The 23,456-nt window shown below is 34.6% G+C and overlaps 1 protein-coding gene across 1 annotated transcript in view; it reads left to right on the top strand.

Moving 5' to 3' along the window:
* Positions 1-23,456, top strand: part of DGKB (diacylglycerol kinase beta) — a 723,782-nt gene that overhangs the window by 295,069 nt on the left and 405,257 nt on the right. The window contains 3 exon segments of the mRNA XM_047695654.1: positions 7,056-7,141; positions 10,604-10,693; positions 16,879-17,039. Of these exon segments, the coding sequence (XP_047551610.1) occupies positions 7,056-7,141; positions 10,604-10,693; positions 16,879-17,039 (337 nt within the window).

Here is a 23,456-nt window from a genome sequence, read left to right as displayed (position 1 = left end):
CCTGAGATATGAGACGACAGGACATGTTTATAATTAGTTTTACTCTAAGCTGAAATATTGGGGGAGGCACATTGCAGTTGATGAGTAATCACTTTGAAGCTGACATTATCAAGATCCACAGGAAAAGATCAAACACAACCCTTCCCCAATTTGGTAGCATTTAGTATAGAGGAAACTTTTGGGGGACATAATTGCTTCATGCATAGATTTTTCTAACCTGACTGCAGCAGCAGTAATAGTATCCAGTGATACCAGTATGTATAGATGCACTTTGGGTATTAGGAAATGAGGTGGAAGGTGTTAGGAATTGTTTTTCTTGACTATAAATATGGTTTTGAAAACAATAACAACATCACAATTCAGAAATTTCAACCAGATTTTATTGAGGCAGTTGTGAAGCTATTTAATCTTATAACTGTAAGAATAATAGGTAACTGTGTACATGCAGGTATGAATATGAATTGAGTTGAATAATAAGAGATAAGTATGCTTGTTTCTGGCTCAAAATGCTTAAATCAGAATGCAGAACTTTTTTAAGGCAAGCTGTTGAGATAAACTATTTTTTCTAAACAAAGAAGAGGAAAAGGAGACTTGAGGGCATATAATAAAGTTATTTTCGATCCTTTGACCTTGTGTTTCTTTAATACAAAGAAACATGAATAGGTACAATTAAATGAGCTTTCATTCCATGCTATCACGATAACAATAATTATGAATCTCATACTGGTTTCTTCTAAATATCACAGAATATAGTTTTATATTATGTACATTGTTTAATTGCTATACATATATTTATTCTTTTTTTTTAAATTTATTTATTTGACAGACAGAGATCACAAGTAGGCAGAGAGTCAGACAGAGAGAGAGGGGGAAGCAGGCTCCCTGCTGAGCAGAAAGCCCGATGCGGGGCTCGATCCCAGGACCCTGGGATCATGACCTGAGCTGAAGGCAGAGGCTTTAACCCACTGAGCCACCCAGGTGCCCCTACATATATTTATTCTTAAATGTTCAATCTGATTTCTAACTGATATAGCCTGATCATATATAAATGACAGAATCATTTATTTTCTTTGAATGGTAAAACAGGAGATTGGAATAAAATTCCTACATATAGTCATTTAAGAAATCTAATTATAAGACACTTTCCAAGATTATGGAATCAGTACTACAGGTTTTATTTCTTCTTTTTTAAAAAAGTTTTCCCAGTGTTTTTTTAAAATACTGTTGTCAAGTACAAATTAAAACTTCCTGAATTTTCTATATTAGTTTTATCTTCACACTTTTTTAGAAATGGAAAGTAGACTTCTAAATCTTAGTATCTTAATTTGCTTTTAGTGGTTCAAAACATCACCACCCACTTTTTTATAGGGTGTGCTGTAACGGTGGCTGTTGAGCAAATGTGATAGACAAGCCTCTGACGTGGAGCTGCTAAACCTGTACATTAACATAAGATCTCTTTCAAATTTAGCTACTGTAGATAAATAGGAAATGCTCTAGGAGAGCATGAATGACCAACACTGGAAACTCAAAAATCATTAATCCACTTCATAAGTCATTTTAAGTTTTAATTTCATAAATCTCCATAAAAATAGTCTAAGTAAATTCTGGGGCCATGCATGATTACTTCATTATGCATTCATTCTGCGGGTGAGCTTCTGAAATTGGTAGGTGAAAGTAGAGTACACAGTACTAAAGTTTCCACTAACAGATATCTTTCCAGACACTCTTTATTCCCTCATCCTTCTTGTTGTTAGGTTGTCCTTTGAAGTGGGAGCCTCACATCTGCTGGTCTTCACATTTTAATGAGTGAAAAGTTAATACCCTGCAGAGCCCTGTATTTTTGTTCTTGTCGGGTCTCTTGGATTTGTTTGTTCTCAGTCAGACCTATTTTCTTCCCCACTTTCTGTCCCTAATGCAGTGTCATAAGCAGGTCTCCCAGTAGCTGGTTTGCTATAGTTTCAGATTGAAGGTAGGAAAATTCACTGCCCATCCAGCTTTGCTTGGTAGGAAGTTCTATTTGTGATTATTTTGCCAGAACATTGGGGTGGGGGGTGAAAATAGAGGAGAGGCACTCTGACCTATAAAACATATATACTACTTTTTTTTTGGACAGATAGAGATCACAAGTAGGCAGAGATGCAGGAGAGGCAGGCAGAGAGAGAGAAAGGAGGAAGCAGGCTCTCTGCCGAGCAGAGAGCCTGACGCGGGGCTCGATCCCAGAACCCCGAGATCATGACCCAAGCCGAAGGCAGAGGCTTAACCCACTGAGCCACCCAGGCACCCGCATATATACTACTTTTAATGAAGGGAAAATAATTGAATTAGTAGTAGTCTATGGATAGTACAATTTAATTTACATACACATATTGTTTATTTTTTAAAACAGCCCAACAAAGCAAATGGCATTAACTTCATTTTAAAGATAAGGAAACCGAGACTGAGAATGATTAAATAATTTTCCAAGGCTACAATTCCAATGAATGAATGAAATAAGGAATGAGTGACTCTCTAGTGAAAAGAACATGGATTGAATGGAGTAATAGGCTGAGATAGAGAGGTCAATTTTTCAATCCATTTAGCAGTCAATTTATAGAGAGTAAGCTGGTCTGACAGTCACATGGGGTTTATGTTTGGGGGTAGGATGCTGCTGAAGAACCAATGATGACAGTTTTAAAAGCAACAAGAATGAATAAGAGATGAAACATCATCATGGAGTAGAAGAACAATGGTGAGTCAAATGGATGATTAGGCTTTCACCAGAAACAATTAGCTCTATGGTAAACTTTTCAGCTGCCAGCATATTTTGAAAAACTTTGCTAGGTTTCAATTAGATAATGTTTGAAAATTAAGAGATAAACAAATTAATAGGCTATATAACTGGCAAAAACTGATTTAGGGAGGATTAGAAAATAGAAATTTTATTCCATAATTGTGAAAGGAATTCAAACAATTATTTTAAAGAAGAAGGAAAGAGAGAAACCAAAGACTCACCAGAAATAGAATAGCTTATATGCAAGTGCTACAAGTTTTAAGGAACTTCCAAAATTGTACACATGCTTCCAAAAATGGAAGATGAGGGCATATTCTGCAACTCACTTTCTGAGACAGAATAATTTTGACAAAAAATTAGAGGTGATATCAGGAAGAAAAATAGTCTGCTGTGTTCATGAATATAGATTCAAAATGTCTAAGCAAAATATTAACAAACTGAATCCAGTTCTATAAGAATCTTAATAAACTGTCCAATTTGGGTATATAAAAGTATCATAAGGATGCTTTAATGATACAAAAATGTTTAAATGTATATTCCCACATTATTGGTTAAATGAGATAAGCCATAATAACATCTCAAAAGATGCAGAAAAAAATTTTAACAGATCCGTAATGAAAATCCTTACTATAATAGGAATAGAAAGAAATTTTATTACCTTATAAAAGATGTCTCTCAAAAAAAGGAAAGAAAAAGAATATCTGTACAAAAACATATTACATGGGTAAAATATAGAAATATTCTATTTAAATTTAGGAACAAGATAGGAGCATTACCTCTGAATATCCCAATTCAGCAATGTTTTGGAGCTCTGGGCAGCACAATAGGAAATAACAGTTATAAGGATTGGAGATCACCAATAGTACCAATATTATTGGCATACTATATTCATGGATGAAGAAACTCAATTTAAATTTTACAGATTTTATTTGTCCCAAAAGTGATCTATAGGCTTAATGTTAACTCTGATCAGTGTCCTAATTGGTCTTTATTTGTTTTAATCTTTATTTTTGTGGAATAGGACAAATTAACTTTAAAATATGTATATCAAAAAATCAAAGAAGAAATAATAACCTAGATACTTCATGCTCTGTGAGATATAGACTTACTATAAAACTACTTAAAGAATTATAAGAATGTGATACTGGTGCAGGCATGGACAAAATATGAATAAAATAAAACAGTTTAAAAAGAAATATACTCATATATGGAAATTTGATTTATGATGGTGCTTGTGTGGTAAGACATAGAATTATCCAATAAGTAAAAGGATGGATTAAAGAAGAAAGAAAAATTGGTGCACAATAGCCACAAGGAAGGAATGGAGGGAGGAAGAGGAAAAAGAAAGAGTGAGAAAGAAAGAAAGAGGATGGAGGTTGGAGGAAAGGGTGAGGAAGGGAAGTGAATAAAAGGGTTCCTACCTCACACCACAACATAGATGTGTTAAAAGTAAAACTGAAATTTAAAAAGAGTATATATGAATTATCTTCTGACCTCTGAGTAGGCAAACTTTTCTTACACAACACAGGTCAAAGTGCTAACCACTTATGAAAAGGTTGATAAATTGGAATACATAAAGACCAAATCTTGTTTATTAAAATACACAATAAAGTTAAAAAAATTTCAATTTGTAGAAGATATTTGTAAAAAAGTATTAAAATTAAGAACAAGTAAAGAATTTTTACAAATCAACAAAGATAAAAATGAGTAGAGAAAAAGGAGTAGAGAAAGGAAACAAGTCATGAATAACCATTTTACAAAAGAGGAAACCCATGAAATTAAGAAGTGTAACATTAAAAGTGTTAGAGATAATGTACTCAGCCAAATATCTATGTTGAAAATGAATGCATACATTGGTACAACTTTTTTGGAAAACAAAAAGATGCATTAAAGTGTACCCTACTCTAAAAGTAGCCACTGTCCGTGAGCACTAGGAAGCATGTCCAATAATACAGTGTGTCCATTGACATGGATTTAAAAAGGCACACTCACATATATGATAATTAACAGTAGAAACGAAATAACTTCAAATATACATGGAGAGAACTTTAGCTATCACATGATTGAGTCTTAGTAACAATACCAAGTGGAAAAAGCAAAAAGTGAACAGAATGTTGTCTATGGCATGTGCATGATAACTGAAAATTTAAAATAGTGCTCACTTTTGTGGATGAGGAAAAAGGATGCTAAAGGGAAAGAGCATAGTGGTCTATGTAAGTTTTTGGGAATGTTTTCCCACTGGGGTGGGCAGTTGGTACATAGGTACTCAATTTATCCATTATAAAAGACTCAAGGAGAGTCTTTTATAATGGATATGATAATAGATATCCATTATAAAAGAGTCAAAGAGAATATTGCAGCATGTCTAACAAAAGGAAAGTATCTACCATATAATACCTAAGGAAATATGTGGAAATCTGATATTCTAAATATTCATTGCTCTTAATATCAGGTGGTGGAATTTTTGTTAATTTTTATACATTTCTATTATGTTTATGCATTGTTTTTATTTAACAAAATGTTTTTCTAGTAATGCTAATTTAAAAGAAAACACTCATGTAGAATTTATAAGATAATAATAAAAGACAACTCAGTAGAAAAGATGGGCAAGAGTTTGAAGATACAGTTCATAGAAGAGATCACATACTTGTAAACCTACAAAAATATGCTCAACATACTCGCAAACAGGAATGTGTGATTTTACAATAAAAGCATAATTTGGTTTCTCATTATTATTGCAGAAATATAAAGTTGTTTACAAGTAGTGTTTCGGAGTTGAGAGAAATTGACACATCTTCTATAGCAGAAACAGTTCAGAGAGTAGTATGATGGTATAGTAGTTTTCCCTTCTAGATTAGCCTTCAAAACATATGTGTATGTTCACATAAATGTTCTTCAAATAGTGTTAACTATAATACTTATTTTTTGTAATAATGAAACACTAGAAATAGTTCAACAGTACCTGAAGAGAAATGGTTTATTTGATCACACAATGAATACCTTATGTAATACATTCACTTACTGTAAATAATGTTGCAACATTGTGTGAACTGACACAGAACGATCTCCTTGATATTTTTAAATTTAAAAAAAATGCACACAAATTAACAGGATGTATAGCGTGAGCCTATTCATGTTAAAAATGTGCGTTTAATAAAATTCATATATGCATATTCACATATGTAAATATATAGAAAAATTTCTTGGATGATTGGATATTATATTACCCATGGTTATATTACCATGGTTATCCCTGGGCAAGGGAGGTAAACAGACACATTCCACATATTTCTGTGTTGTTTCAGTTTTGTTTTTTTTTTTTTTCATTGCAAGAAAGTAGGCATGTACAATTGTGTAACTGGCTGTGTTACCTGCCTTTTTAACTTTTCTCCAAGTAGGTTGCTTTAATAAGCATAGTGCTATGTGCAATAGCAAAAGAAGCTATGGGCGTTTATTACACCCATCCAGCAGTTAGGCTTGAGTGTCCCAAGGTAGCAAACACTGAGGGCCATGTCAAAAGAAAAGAGAAGCCTGGCTCCCATTTGCAAATTCTAAGTCAGAGGAATCACTGAAACAGAACCCAAATGCAGTGTGATCAATTTCTTCCAGTAATGGAAGAGTTTGAAAACTCTCAAAGACATATTTGCTGGCATTATAGTTGTATGTATATAATGATTCAAAAGAGAATTTTTTTTTATAAGTTTTTTTTTTTTTTAAGATTTTATTTATTTATTTGACAGAGAGAAATCACAAGTAGGCAGAGAGGCAGGCAGAGAGAGAGGAGGAAGCAGGCTCCCTGCTGAGCAGAAAGCCCGTCGCGGGGCTTGAACCCAGGACCTGGGATCATGACCTGAGCCGAAGGCAGCGGCTTAACCCACTGAGCCACCCAGGCGCCCCTCAAAAGAGAATTTTTGATTAATAAAAATTATCCAATGAAATGCTGTAGTAAATGTCACTTTGGGTTATATGTGAAATGCAGATCACACGCGAGAGAATATTTTAATAAAAATAATTATAATGTACAAGTTTTGTTTTTTAAACTTTAGAGTTGATAAAAGAAAAAATAAAATACAAATTGAATATATGTTCAAATCAAAATGTTAATTCTTTAATTTTAGAATTTTATTCTACGTAAGAATTTAATAATTTTCAATAAAATCTTGGTTATCTTACGTTTTTCATCAAGTAGAAAAGTCTCTTATTAGATAAAATGCTAAGAATACAAAACTTTACAAGTTCAAATATTAAAATATCAATCATGTGCCATAACATGCTTATTTTTCAGATTAAACTTTTTCCGTGATGTTCCTGATTTCAGAGTGTTAGCCTGTGGTGGAGATGGAACCGTGGGGTGGATTTTGGACTGCATAGGTAATGAAGACACATATTTAACATGGCTGGGGTGAGAGTGGTAACCTAAAATTCTGTATATTTTATTTATTTTATTAATGCATTGATATTTTTGTATGCTACAGTGATATAATCGGACATCTGGCATTGTTGCACATCACTTACTGATTTAATGGGTTTTCTATAATTCAAAGTTTTAATTGACAAAATAATTTACAAGTATCTAGAAATCTTTCTTTTAAATCCGCTTCTCGTGGAATTTACTAAACCCTCAGAGCTATTTTCAAATCAGGCTCTACAAATTCCATTGTTTCTTTGCCATGGGGAGGGAGTCAAAGAGAATCTTAGCATTTGTGATATGTCAAATAGATGTGCTTATTTTATTCAAGCATGGTGCCTCAAAACCTTAGCGTCTGTGGACATGCTTAGCCTATGCATCCATATTATTATTATTACCATAGCTATTTTTTTATTTATTATGTACTCTGTCATAGATGTTGTGCTGAGTTTAGCCCCCATTCATCTTAATTCTCACAACTCTGTGACACAGTATAGATAATCCCATTTTAGAGAGAGGCTGTAGGGTGTGGAGAAGTTAAATAATTAGAATGGGATCAGAGAGCTATAAATTGGCAGAACTGGGATTAGAGCTCATCTTTTAACCTTAACCTAGATTGTGTCTCTACTTAAGTTTTTACAACTTTATTTTTATGAGAAAACAAAGCAGATACGTGTGAGGATAAAATGTAGACATGTACACAAAAGGTTGATGATTTAGAAAAATTACCTGGTTTTTCAGAGACAGTCAGCTGTCAGAAGTGATTACTGATCAGTAAAATAATCATGAATTGGCCTTCATTAGGAGACAAATTCCAAACAAATTTCCATTTCTTTATTGACCAATTCTTTTTTAAAAGGGGGCCATGTCAGGGGCATCTGGATGGCACAGTTGGTTGAGTATTTAATTCTTGGTTTTAGCTCAGGTCATGATCTCAGGGTCCTGAGATCAAGCTCCTGTTGGGCTCTGCACTCGAGGCAAAGTCTGCTTGAAATTCTCTCTCCCTCTTCCTCTGCCCTTCTTGCTTCTGCCCACCCCCCGCTTCAAGTGTGTATATATATATATATATATATATTTTTTTTTTTTTTTAAATGGGCCCTTTCACAGAAGGGAGCTAATTTGTTCAAAAGAAGTTTTACTGCCTATGTAAACTGTAAAAAGAAGTTTTACTGCCTATGTAAACTTTTATTCAGTTAATGCAGGTGAACATATTATATCTTTTCATACACACAGAAGTATTCAAATTAAAAGTAAATATATGTTGTCAGCATACTTTTTGGTAAGCATCTTATGATTTTAGTCTACTAATTTTTTTTAAAGGAACAGTGAAAATTCTGTTCTTTGGCCTTCCAGTTAAAGACATAAATAGTATAATATGCAATATCTAAGGGAAAAATCAGAATTCAGAAATTGCAGAAATTAGAGTTGCTTGAACAGAGTCTGAATACTTGTGAGAATTTTAGTGAAAACAGTAGGATATTATGAGTTTATTTTAGCTCAAATCTAAGCCTTGGCGATTACACCATGACACATCCATCCCTAAATAGTCTGTTCCTTCCCCATTCTTCCACATAGACACATACTCACTTTGAGGGGCTGAGAAAGTAGAAAAAGTAAGGAAAAATAATATATGTTTGTGAGAGTCATTCAAGGCAGATGATAGTTTAAACAAAGCTATGTGAGGGCGCCTGGTTGGCTCGGTTGGTTAAGCACTGACTCTTGGTTTTGGCCCAGGTCATGATCTTAGAGTTGTGAGATTGAGCCCCACATGGGGCTCCATGCCCAGCATGGAGTCTGCTTGAGACTCTCTGTCCCCCTCTGCCTCTGCACCTCCCCCAACCCTCCAGCTTGTTCACATACATTCATGTGCTCTCTCGCTCTCTCTCTCTTAATCAGTCCTATAAACAAAACCATGTGGAATTTTGGGGTACCTGGGTGGCTTAGTCAGTTAAGCATCTGCCTTCAGCTCAGATCATGATCCCAGGGTCCTGGGATAGAGCCCTGTGTCTGGATCACGCTCAACGGGGAGTTTGCTTCTCCTTCTCCCTCTGCCCCTCCTGCACCTGCTTGTGCTGTCTCTTTCAAAAAAATAAATAAAGTTTTAAAAAATATGTGGAATTTCGATGGCAGAGATCTTTATTGCTCTAAGCCTGAAGTACTACATTCTGTAAAGCTTAATCTCAAAGAAAACTTGCTGATCGCAGAGTTACCCAATTCTTACATTGCTTGCTCTAACCCAAAGCAGCACCATGGGTAGGAACAACATAGTGAAACATTTTCAGCATTTTATTAGCTTTTAGAGTTTGATTTTTCAAAACGTCTTAATCCTTAAAGTGAAATCTACCTAGAGAAGGTGTTGTAAAATAATTTTTTATAGGAACCCACACCTCTACTTTGGTGTTGTCCCTCTAGTGTGTGTGTGTGTGTGTGTGTGTGTGTGTGTGTGTATAATTATTATTTTAATTTCTTTTCAGTGTAACAGAATTCATTGTTTATGCACCACACCCAGTGCTCCATGCAATACGTGCCCTCCATAATACCCACCATCAGGCTCGCCCAACTTCCCACCCCCCCCGCCCCTTCAAAACCCTCAGATTGTTTTCCAGAGTCCATAGTCTCTCAAGGTTCATCTCCCCCTCTAATTTCCCTCACCTCCCTTCTCCTCTAGTATATTCTTTTTTTTTTTTAAAGATTTTATTTATTTATTTGACAGAGAGAAATCACAAGTAGAGAGAGAGGCAGGTGGAGAGAGAGGAGGGAGCAGGCTCCCTGCTGAGCAGAGAGCCCGATGCGGGACTCGATCCCAGGACCCTGAGATCATGACCTGAGCCGAAGGCAGCGGCTTAACCCACTGAGCCACCCAGGCGCCCCTCCTCTAGTATATTCTTATGACGCATCTATCTGCATCCTTGAAATTTCCATGATCTTAAATCCACTAAAATTTTTAATTGAGTTAAGATTTTATTTTATTTGTTTAAAGATATTATGTATTTATTTGTCAGAGAGAGAGAGAGAGAGAGCGTGTGGACACAAATGGGGGAGCAGCAGGCAGAGGGAGAATCAGGCTCCCCACTAAGCTGGGAGCCTGATGCAAGACACGATCCCAAAACCCCAGATCATGACCTGAGCCAAAGCTTAACCAACTGAGCCACCAACTCAGGCATCCCCTGAGTTAAGATATTAAAAGGCTTTCTTCAAACATGAATCTTGAAAATTCCTTCACTTTGTGAATTATGGTATTTATAAGTGTTTTATAAATACAAATTAATCTTACTTTCTAATTATATATAGATATAAAACATAACTTTTCCAGCTTTTAGGTACCTAGTGGAAATCCTTCATTTCATGCCAAGCTGTCTTTTTTACTGTTGTTCCATCTGTGATCAAAATTTTATTTTATTTTATTTTTATTTTTGATTCCACAGAAAAGGCTAATGTTGTCAAGCATCCTCCAGTTGCCATTCTGCCTCTTGGGACCGGCAATGATCTAGCAAGATGCCTGCGATGGGGAGGAGGTAAAACAGCTACTAAAAATCTTAAAAAACAGAAATATAGTACAGAGCATTTTCCCCCAAAAAACTAAGCCCATCGTTTTTAGTATATGACAGCTTCCATGTGAATTTAGCCAATACAATTGTTGTGAGAGGTACAGTATATAATTTTGAACAATAGTGTGGGGTAGAGAAGGAAATAGTGGACTAGGAGCTAGACTGTGAGTGCTGTCCTTTAATCTGATACTAATTATACACTTGATGGGCAAGGCAAGTTTCTCAATCTCTTTGATTTGGGGTTTCTAACTTAAGAAATGAGATAAGCATGGATTAACTCTAAAGTAATGTTTAGATTTTTAATCTGAGTTGTGTAGAAAAATCACTAACAAGGAAAAAAGAACGAAAGGCTGAACAATGACTTGTCCAGGAATGAATACATTAAGTAACTAATTTTTTGAGATCTACTTTATACCAAGGGGTATGTTCTGTTTTTGGGGTATAGGGTTAAGGACAGAAAACAAAGTCTACCTTCAGAGAGGCCTTGAATTCCAGTGGCACATAGTCACAAGTAAATTGAGAGACCTCCTACTAACAAGTAAACCTATAACCAACAAAGCAAAAGGTGTCTTGGAGGAAATGACAAGATAACATAAGGAGAACCCTAGTGGATAGAATAATGACAGCCATATAGAACTGAAGGTAGAGTTTAGAGGCAGAAAGAATCTGAAGCAAGAGGTGCAGAGGTAGGAAGGGACTTAACATATTCAAGGAACTCAAAATGGAATAGTGTGGATGAGACAGGGTAAGGGGGGAATATTTCAAAAGGTCTTAAAATAATTTGACATAACATGAATAGGCTCTGCTTACCAGAAGATGCCAAAGAAAAGAAAAGCAGAACTGAAACTAAGTAACTTTAGCTTAGAGTTTAAAAAGTGTCTACTTAGAGAAGTTTAAAAAGTGTCTGCTAAGACAGTGTGAATGAGAAGCCTTTGGGGAGCTTGTTAAAAATGTAGTGGCCTGACCTCCCCCCAGATATGCTGAATGGAAATCTCTGGGGTGGATCTGGGCAGATGATTTATTTTTTAAACAAACTTCCTAAGTAACTCTGATTTACAACAAAAGTGTGAGAACAACTTTTCCATGAGTTATCTAACCAACTACTAAACTCTAAGCTGTGTTTTGTATATGTGTATGTGTATGTAAGTGTACATGTATATAACAGACAGACAGAGTTGAAGATTAAGTTAAAAACTCCATATATGACATTTTTATAATTTTCATTAAGGGTATAGTTTAGTAAAAGAATATCATGAAATACTGAGTTAAATCTCATAGAATCTAAAGACAGACAGACAGATGATGGATAGCACCACTGCTTATAAGATGCTTGCATTTGCCAGTGCATACATACCTATATTGATTAAAGGAAGGAGAACACACATGTGACTTCTTGTGTATTCTTTTGAAAAATATTTTTGATATTTGAAAATTAATGATTTCATTTAGTTTCCAAACTCATAAATGGCTCCAATCTCAAAATTGACATAGAATTTCCATTTGGGGCATCTTCTAAAGATTTTCTTACAAAACAATTTAAGATATATTGTTATCAGTAGTCAAAGGTGCACAAATTATAGTACATGCCAAAGTATGTATTAATAATAAACTCTCTGTGTGTGCCTTGCATGGGCTGACACTGTCCTAGGTGCTGGGTTTAGAGTGAAAAATAAAATGTTCCTACCTTTTGGAGACTATGCCTTCATTGAGTACACAGACAATAAATCAATGAATAATAAAATATATAATTACAAAAGAAATATGTAAGACTCAAACATATTTAGAGAATAGAGGAGGGAAACTCTTCAGCTAAATGATCAAGAAGTCCTCTCTGAGGAAGTAACATTTAAGCTCGATTTAATAGGTAAGGAAGGAAAGATAGCTCCTGAAATGGAAAGGGCTGAAGGAAGGCTGATGTGACTCTTAAATGGTCTGTGAGGCAGTAGGTATGGAGTGGGGGTGAGAGAAACAGTGACTAGTATGACATTGGAGAGACAATCAAGAACCAAATATTGCAGGGGCTTGGTGGTCTTGTTCAGAATTTTATTTGATTGCACTTGAAGCACAGAGTGAAGCTTGGAAAAAGTTTCAAAAGTACCATGACCCAATGACATTTATGTTTTCAAAAACAGATTAATTGGGAGATATGAAATAAAATTAAGAAACTTAAGAAATTGTGAAAATGTAGAGAATCAGAGTTTTCCAAATAAGAATTTGTGTTACTGTTTTTGTAATTAGAGAATGAATGGACTGGAGCAGGGTGGTAGTAATGGAAGTAAGACAAGTAGACACAGTGCAGTTCTCCTGTTACGGAAGGCCTGGTAGAACCTGCCTATGGATTGAAGACAGGCTTTGGGGAAACCAAGGTAGTAAGTGGGACTGTAAGATGCCCAAGTTGAATGATTAGGAAAATGCAGATACCATCTGGTAGAGTTTACTAATAAAGAAACTTGTTGTGAAGTGTTATATTTCTTGCCAGGTGTGTAACTAACTTTGAGCAAGTTGCTTACCAACCATGGGCTTCAGATTCCTCATTAGGGCTTGAAAAAAATGATAGTGCCTGACATGTAGGTTCTTATACCAAACCATCAAATTGTTAACCTAATGTTTGTGCTGAGTACTTTATGTATTTGTAACAAGGATCATCATGCTTCGTATGTGGGAAGGAAAGGACTTTATTCAACCAATAATCATTTGGTTCACTTTAGGTCACTGAGTATATTGACTTGACTGGAATATATTGAAGATTTTTTTTTTTTTTTTTTTTTACTTGAAGCTTATTTTTTACAAGGATGTATTTGGGAAAATGTAACACTGTAAGAATCTAGGATGTCCTAGGGCATTTGCAAATACTTAATTTAAATTCTCTTTGCAATTTTTGTAGTAATAATTGGTCTAACTAAAATTTAGGATTACAGCAGGAAGAATGTTTCATGAAGAGTAAGAGTGTAAGAATTTTAGATGGAACACACACTGACAAATCTATATTGTTGCTTTTCTTTTTTCTTTTTTTTTTTTTTTTTAAGATTTTATTTGTTTATTTGACAGAGAGAGATCACAAGTAGACCGAGAGGCAGGCAGAGAGAGAGAGAGAGAGAGAGAGAGAGGGAAGCAGGCTCCCTGCTGAGCAGAGAGCCCGATGCGGGACTCGATCCCAGGACCCCGACATCATGACCTGAGCTGAAGGCATCGGCTTAACCCACTGAGCCACCCAGGCACCCCTATTGTTGCTTTTCTTTAAGAGACTTTCTCCTTTTTAAACATTTCTGTGGCTTTTTAGGTAGATTTGGTAATAATATTGTACCTTTAAATAGAAAATAAAGGGGCGCCTGGGTGGCTCAGTGGGTTAAGCCGCTGCCTTTGGCTCAGGTCATGATCCCAGGGTCCTGGGTTCAAGCCCCACATGGGGCTTTCTGCTCAGCAGGGAGCCTGCTTCCTCCTCTCTCTCTGCCTGCCTCTCTGCCTACTTGTGATTTCTCTCTGTCAAATAAATAAATAAAATCTTTAAAAAAAATAAATAGAAATAAAATACTAATTATATTTTTATTTTGTTTCTTAGCCTAGAGGGACTGTAGGTTTAAATCAAAATAATGGAAGCAAAATAACATCATTCTTTTCTGGGAATAAGCTTTTACTTCTATATTTAGTAGGTTTAATATGTCTTTTTTTAAAAAAATGATCTTCTCAAGTTTTGCAATCCTATTTATAGCTATGAATCATTATTTAACAAGCTTGAGCATAGATACATACAAGTAGGGTGTAGGTATTTGTTAAATTGGAGACTACCATTTGGAATTTGCTATCTTTGTAAATTAGCTCTGACCTGCAGTTGCTGTGATTCTCAAAATAGATTTATGGCCTGTATCTTTCCATTTTTATTTGGCCAGAAGGCTATTGATACTAGCCTCTTTCATACTTATCCATAAAAACTTAGAGAACATAACCAGTGCTAAAAATTTTAAGGTGAGTGGCACTTGTAGAATCTAGCTGTGGTAATTAATTTTCACTCAATCCATTCCTACTTTGTTTTCTCCTGCTCAGTTGCTGTTTCTATATTTTTCTAGTGTTATATTGAACCATGCTGTTATTAACTTGAGATGTAACTGGGAATAAGCTTAAAATTTTATTTAAAAAATTATTATTTGCTTGTATATCTCCTGAATGTATATATATAAATATTATGTTATATTTTATTATATATTATAGAGTACTTCCATGCTATATTATACTATATTACATTAATATTTGCAAATCCATTTATGTCTGAAAGGCATCATACTTAAATGAGTAGAATTTGCAAAAGAGGTTAATATACTTACCTTTTTTATTCAGTTCAATGAAGAAAACATACATAAAATTTATTTGGAGGCCAATATTTATTATTTTTAAAAGAAATTAAAATTTAAAAGAAGTTAAATTTTGAGAATGAGGGTTGAACCATAAAAAATATGACATATACATGTTTAATTATTATAATCTTGTACTTTAAATAATTCAGTGTTTGTACTGATTACGGTTATAAACAAATTATTATTTATATTCATAGTTTTTGAATTATGCTACAAAAATGCAACATAACATCTATTAAAATACCGTTTGGTACTTTTAATGCTTATATCTGTCTAGTTATTGTTTGTTGTACTCTTTGTTGTATGTATTAACTAGTACATAACTATTTTACCTGTGTAAGATAAAAAGTAATGGTGGGTGCCTAAATAGGCACTCCTAGGTTCTGGCTGCTTTGAACTTCTAATAATTAATTCAACAAATAACACCATAAATGTAATTTATTTATCTTTAGAGAATGTTGGCATATTACAGTGCTTCTTCTCTTAACCCAATTAGTTTTTCCAGTGTTATGTGTGCTAACACCTCTAATGAGGACTCATAGCCTCTGGCATTTCCTTGTTCAATGAATACATTATTAAAATATAGACCAAAGTTGAACACAGAAAAACATCTATAAAAATATTGTTCCAACTCAAAATATCAATTCAAGAATGTGTGTATGTGTCTATGTGTAGAGGTAGAGAGAAATGTATTATTTAACTCAGCATAACAATTCAAATTCTGTTTTTATATAGTTGAGAACTTTCTATTCTTATGCCTCATGTACTAAGAATTTCTGTGCGTTCTCTCATTTAATTCTCATAAAAGCAGTTGTTTTTACTGAGGAGGTCACTATTTAGGGAGGTTAAAAAGCAAACTTTAACACAACAAGGATTAGGCTACAGTTTGAACTATAATATTATATAGATAGATACATTTATGAGAAAATATAATATTAAGGAATAAATTTTTTTTCAGGCCATCTCAATTATCTGCAGTAGATCCATTAAAACTAGATTTGTTGAGCATTTACTCTAGGGCAGACCTGGTAAAAGAAACTTACAGCAAGAAAGATGCAAGTAACTATAATGGAGTGTACTAGTTGTACTAGTTGTACACTAGTTTGGAGGTAGCTAGGGCTAGTTTGGAGAACTGTGTGCTGTGGAACTGCAGAGAATCCATTACGTTGGGAGGGTGGCTTCTGAAAAGAAGTGCTGTCAAATATAAAACTTGCAGCAGGAGCAGAAGCAAGGCAACCAAAAAGAAAAGGGAGACTCTGGATATATAGAACAAGAGGAGACTCTGGATATATAGAACAAGAGAAGAAATGGCATAAAATGGAAAAGAGAAGGACCAGACTGAAAATTGTTCTGTATCACTAGAGAGTCAAGTATGAGGGTCACTAAGGGATGGAAAGGGACAAGTCTGAAATCTCACCTAAGCTTTTTACTTCCACAACTGAGGGTGTTGTCTGTCTGTAAGAGAGTTAACAGGAGATGATATGGAAGGAGATCATTAATTTCCTTTAGAATAAATTGATATAAAGTTTTGGGTGGGTATGAAGTGGAGATGTTCATTTGACATTTCACCATACTGAGAATTGGCACCACAGGACAGAAGTATGAGTTACAAATTAAAGCTAAAAATAAAATATTTCTATGAACTTACAACTAGAGTTAATTCTTTATCTGTGTTAGAATTTGCTTTAAGATGCATTGTTTGGCTTTAGAATGAGACATCCACATACATACACTCAAACACATATAAATACAGCTTTTGTTATTTGGCTACATTTTTTCTCAAGATAATTTTTTTTCCATTAGGTTATGAAGGTGAGAATCTGATGAAAATCCTAAAAGACATTGAAAACAGCACAGAAATCATGCTGGACAGGTGGAAGTTTGAAGTCATACCTAATGACAAAGATGAGAAGGGAGACCCAGTGCCTTACAGTATCATCAATAATTACTTTTCCATTGGCGTGGTAAGACTTTGCACTAACTGTTCTTTTAACCAGTCTAGCATAATCAGTGTGTTTAAACTCTTACGGTATGAATTTACTGATAATATATAATTTATTTTATTTTTGTGTCAGCAAAACACCTCTTCTAATGAGCAATAATAAAGCTTATGAATTTATTCAAAGTCAGAGAATCAGCAATAGATAAATTTTTCATGTGTTAAAAGAAACTTTTTTTTTGCAATTGATTTGACTATTTGTGTTACTAAAGTAAAGGTAGAATGGTTTGTAAGATAGTTATGTTTTAGAATATAGGCTAAAACCCCACCTAAAAAATTGAAATGTGAAATGGATGCATCAGATTTTATCTTATTTTGAGATATGTATTAAAATCTTAATCTCAGAAAACAAACTGAGGGTTGCTGGAGGGTGGGGAGGTGGCAGGGATGGGATGGCTGGGTCATGGATGCTGTAGAGGGTATGTACTATGGTGAGTACTGTGAATTGTGTAAGACTGATGATTCACAGACCTGTATCCCTGAAACAAATAATACATTATATGTTAATAAATATATTACAACCAATTAGGTTATTATAAATAGATACTGTTTTAAAATATATGGTTAGGTCTGAAGTCTAAGAAAAAATGCTACTATGATTCTCAAGTGATTAATAAATCAAAGGGCTAACTTTTCACTTAATTTCTTGAAAAATCTTAGACTGAAAGTAAAATATCATTTGGCAATTAAAATAGTTATTGTGATTTCAGTCCCTAAGGAATTAATAATTTTAACAGTTATTTCATACATGTGTACATATATATTACCTGGTAGTTAAGGATTCTTAAAATATATTGTATACAAAATTATATTCCATTTATTTATTTATTTATTTATTTATTTTTAAAGATTTTATTTATTTATTTGACAGAGAGAGATCACAAGTAGGCAGAGAGGCAGGCAGAGAGAGAGAGGAGGAAGCAGGCTCCCTGCTGAGCAGAGAGCCCGATGTGGGGCTCGATCCCAGGACCCTGGGATCATGACCCGAGCCGAAGGCAGAGGCTTTAATCCACTGAGCCACCCAGGCGCCCCCTATATTCCATTTAATTACTGGATATTAATCTTATGTCTTTCTCTGTCATGTGCACACACAAACACACACACATCACTAGTAGATTATAAAAGGCACTGAATGAATTCTTGAATTTAGGAGCCAAGCTACCTAAGCAAGGGTCATTTAGCAATATTTTTTCTTTTTCTTTCTTTCTTTTTTTTTTTTTGGCAGCTTGACTAACATAAATTTATTATATAATTTTATAGATGATTATTCAGGTGAAGTTGGCTGGTTTCTCTACACCAGGTCTATAAGACAGCAATATTTTTTCTAAGTGTCCATTTATTTATCATGATGGTATTTTTTCTCTCATTTTTACAAATAATGTGTTTATATATTTAAAGATCCTCCAAATAATGGTACATAATAAAGGTTAAATATGCAATTATTACTAAGTACCGTTAGTAATCAACTACAGTTATTACTATTTGCAAGAAAAATGTAATCCATTTGATCCATAAAAGTCCTCTTATTCATCTTTGATATGAATATGCACAATAATATTTTTAACAGCTTTCCTGGCATATAACTTAAACACAACCTAATTCACTCATTTTAAGTGAACCTCTCAATGATTTTACTAAATGCATCCAATTTTAGAGGATTTTCATTACCTAAACAAGAACCCTCATGCCCATTTGTTATCAATTCTGACTTCTTCCCCAGCTCTAAGCAATAACTAATTTTTCTGCATGTAAGAACTACCCTTTATGGATATTTCCTATTAAAGAAATAGTACAAAATATAGTCGTTTGCATATGGCTTCTTTCATTTCACAAGTATTTATCAAGTTCACCCCTATGAACTGCATGAATACTGTTTTCCTTTTTATTGCAAGCATCCCATTGTATGGACATATCATGTATTGCTTATTCATTCACCAGTTGATGGACATTTAGATTGTTCTGAGTCTTTGGGTATTATGGATAATGCCATTCTCTTGGGTTCCTTCATTATATTTTTTCGTTATTGTTATTTTGGTTAATATACTTTTTAACTCCAGAGTTGCCATTTGGTTCTCTTTTTATAATTTCTATGTTTTTAATTGGTATTTTCTATTTGAAGAGTCACTGTTGTTATGTGTTCCTTTATTCTTTAAGCATGGTTTACTTTAGTTCTTTTGACATTTTTAAAATAGCCGTGGTGAAGTTTTTGTCTGAGAAGTTCAACTTCTGAAGCCCCTCAGAGAGTTTAGTAACCTCTGAACCACATCCAAGACAATGTTCCGCCGAATTATGTGCCACATTTTGCTATTCTTCTGCATGTCTGCTAATATTTTGTTGGGAACTGGGTATTTTGTATAATGTATTAGATTGTATAATGTATTATTCGGATTTTCATCCACTCACAGTGGTTATGGTTGTTCCTCTGTTAGTTTAGTGACTTGCCTGCACTAATTTTGTGGAACCTTTCTCCCCTGTGGCATATGACTCAGTTTTGTTTTGTTTTGTCTTTTTACTTCTTGTTTTTTTCTTAATCCTGGTTTCCTGGGGATCACCCCCATGTCAGCATGATTGATCAGAGTTTGTGTTCAGTGCATTTGAGCCAGTAAGTCTTCCGGTTTGCCATTTGATCTGTGTGTTCATTGGGAACACCCTTAAACTTGAGACATTCAGCTTTTAATATCTGCTGACCCTTCTTTTGTCTCTTTTGCCATGTATACGAATTCTCACTTAGCCAGGATATATAATCTACTAGGGCCCCTTTTGGTCTTTCTGAACACATGTGTAGCCTTGCACATGCATAGAGCCCTTCAGACAGCCGGGCATGTGTGACAAATGATCAAGGCCCATTATGGCTATCTCATTCCCAAGATCTGTTGAATTTTTGGCTAATTGGCTGGTTAATTGCTTGCCTTAATCAGTTCTACAAACTCAGGCAAGCTGTGACACTAGCTTTCCTTACTCGTTTGCCACTGGGATTACTCTTGTTTTAGATAACTTTCTGAGTCATGGAGTTTTTCTACCTTCTACTCCAGATCCAGACAGTTCCCCTGACAGTAAGTTGCTTGCTTTCATGGCTTGCCTACAGAGGTAGAACCAGAGCACTGATGGACCTGGAGGACGAGGAGGCGGCCCAAAGCAGAATCATTACAGATGACCACTGTTTCCATCTGAGGTTTTGTAGTTTATCTCGAATAAGCTCTTCCCAATTGTTATATGCTTTTAGTCAGTTTCCTTAGGTCCTAGACAGCAGATCATTCCTCTCCACCACAGGAGACGCTAGGCAAGGTTTGTACACATTTGACTGTCATGAGTGAAAGGGGATTGCTACTGGCAGCTCATGGGTAGAGACTAGGGATGCTGCTGAACACTCCCAGTTGCACAAAGCAGTTCCTTAAATGTACAGGAAGGAATTATACAGCTCAAAATGTCAATAGTGCTGAGGTTGAAAAATTATGATATAAAGAAAAAGACATATTAAGTACAAAACTCAAGGTATTGAAAAAGAAAGAGCTAAAACCAAAAGAAATGAGAAGGGAAACTCACAAAAATCAGATGGGAAATAGAGCAAAGAATAACAGCAAGAAAAAAAAATAGAGAATCTTGACAAAACTAAATACTGGATTATTGACAAGAATTGATCAGATCTATTATAAAATTAATTTTTTAAGTCACTGTAAAGAGAATTACAAATAATGTAAAACAACAGAAAAACAAAAAAAATTTTGAAAACACCATAAACACAAAATGTAATAACGGTATTAAAAACATATTAGGACTACATATGGGAGAGTAGCAAAACTGCAAATATAAAATCAACTTAAATATTCAGTAGTATTCCATTATGTCAGTAATAATCAATGAATTTATGAAAACAGCAATAAAAAACTGAAAATATCTAAGAATTAATAAAGAATAGCCAAGAAAATGTTAAAAATCTCTACAGAGACATAAAGGATCAGAACAGAGACATTTCTTATTCTTAGATGAGATAGCTTAATATAACATAAATTAATTTATTCATTTAATCTATAACTAATGTAGAGCTAGGTTTTATGATGAACTTGAAAAACTTACTCTAAAATATATATGACAATGTAAGTCAGTTTTAATAAAAAAGTAAAGATGGAGGACTATTTTACCAAATTAGATATGCTAAAGTGGACTGGAAATTAGAATGAGATGAAGAGAAGAGTGAATCAGAGAGGAAGAGAGACACATAACTGAAAGTCAGTATAGATGTGGCACAAAGATTTGATGGAGATACCATAGAGTGCTTAGTTCAGATTGCAAATTTAAAAACTAGCCTCCTAGGAAGAGAAAATTTTGTTAGAGCTCTACCTCACATTACATAGGTAATTGCTAGACAGATTAAAGTACTGCATTTGAAATGCAATGTTTAGAACCTAATAAAGGAATACATAATAAAAGATACGTATGATTTTGAAGTAGACCAGAACTAACTAAATAGGTGGATTTTGACTGAATTTATTTTAGAAGGGTTTTGTTTCATTTGACTTGGAGCCTCTTTCAGTGAGTGTAATATCCCTCTCTGAAATATTTGCTTCTGCCCCAGTAAGCCAAAGGCTCAATACTCAGGGTCACAATCAGAGCAATCAGAGAGTTGAAGCTTTGACTGTTACTTAGCAAGGCCACCTTCTACTCAGTGAGTTGTATCCCTCTGCTTCAAGCAGTGAATCCAGAAAACAATAAAATGAAATGGATTCTCCATCTCAAACTGTTCCTGAGTATATAGGAAGTGTGGAATTGAAGTATAGAAAGGATGATGGGGTATTTCGACTTTTTGTTATCACCAGCGTAGGAAAGATTAAGATGGGACCTGTTTTGTACTTGAAATTAGCTCTTGGAACCTCATTACCTGCTAGTTATAGGGTGATCTCAAAGTTTGACTATACTATCAGTATGGTTTCCATTATTTCAACTACTGACCTTCATTTATTGACCATAAGTGTCTTATACTTTATACAGAAATTGCTTCAAATTTTTAGAAGAACCTATGATGGTCAGAAATACATAAATATCTTCTTCATATATATTATTATATAATCCTTGTACTAGTCAGAATGGGTTGAGTATTGGCACAAAACCCCCAAAATACCAGTGGTCTGATAACAATTAAAAGTTAGTTCTTCCCTCACATAAAAGAACAGCATAGGTTAATATTTGGGAAGAGGTTCTAGTCCATTTGGTCAGTCAGTGACCCAGACTCCTTCTATCTTACGTCTCCACACTCCTTTAGCTCCTCAGCCCTCCATCTAAGTCAACAACCAGGTGACAAAGAAAGAGTGGGCTATAGGAAGGGGTCGTTTATGGGCCAGGCCTGGAAAATGGTCCACTAATAACACATTGGTCACTTACTAATCATTTTTCTGTGCCTAATTTTAGGGAAGCTGGGGAAAGAATTGTTTGCCCAGAAAGGAAAGGGAAGTTGGTAAATAACCAGCCCATTTCTGCTAATTCCTTCTTAGTAATACTTTTCAGTATTAGCCAGGACAATTGTAAGTAGTTCTGAAATCATAATGAACTCTGAAAATAGATATTCTTATACAGTGGTGGACCTTCAATAACAGCATAATTTTATAACACCTACTATGTGCCAGATACTGTTTGAGGATCGGAAGTTAACCAGATAGAAGAAATTTAAGTAATCGCTAACTTTACATTATAGTAAGGTGTGAGAGAATTGTCATGAAAGGCTAAACACCTGGAAATTAGAAGTGCAGATTATAGAAATTAACAAAGAACAATTGGTATGTTCCATCTTTCATTCTGATTTTGCACTTTAAAGTAACTATAGATAATCTCAAAAATCCCAGGAAGAGAACTGTCCACACACCGTATCACCCCATCACATATGCCATTACTTTTATCGTCATAGTTGTGTCTTCGTTCATTTATTTAATATAAACAAATAAAACTAAGTCCTTTTTTTTTTTGGTCAGGCCCTAGAGTTCTAGGAATGGGGAATGAGTTCATTATTAGAACTTGGAGTTTAATGGTAGAGAGAAGAAGCATTAAAAAAAAATACGCAAATACAGTTTTTTTTTTTGAGAATTATAATAAATTCAATGAAAGAAAACTACAGTTATCAAGTGCTAGAATAAAGGACAGTTTTAGATCTCATGGGATCTATAGAATTACCTGCAAGAAAGCCTAGAAAAGAGGGAAAGCCTAGAAAAGAAATACATTTAATATATAGAAGAGCTCACTCCCACCTTCCTCTGAGGAATACACAAGTGAGAGATGGATAGAGCGTTAGCAAGCAGTTATAACTATATGTGAAGAGACTGAGGTGAGAAAAACCTGGTGTGTTCAAGGACCTGAAAGGTCAATGTGCCTGGAAACTAGAGAGGAAGGTGGAAGT

The sequence above is a fragment of the Lutra lutra genome, chromosome 11 (assembly GCF_902655055.1).
Source record: "Lutra lutra chromosome 11, mLutLut1.2, whole genome shotgun sequence".
Classification (NCBI taxonomy): domain Eukaryota; kingdom Metazoa; phylum Chordata; class Mammalia; order Carnivora; family Mustelidae; genus Lutra; species Lutra lutra.
The sequence above is the reverse complement of the archived record's forward strand: the minus strand, read 5'-3'. Positions and strand labels throughout refer to the sequence as shown.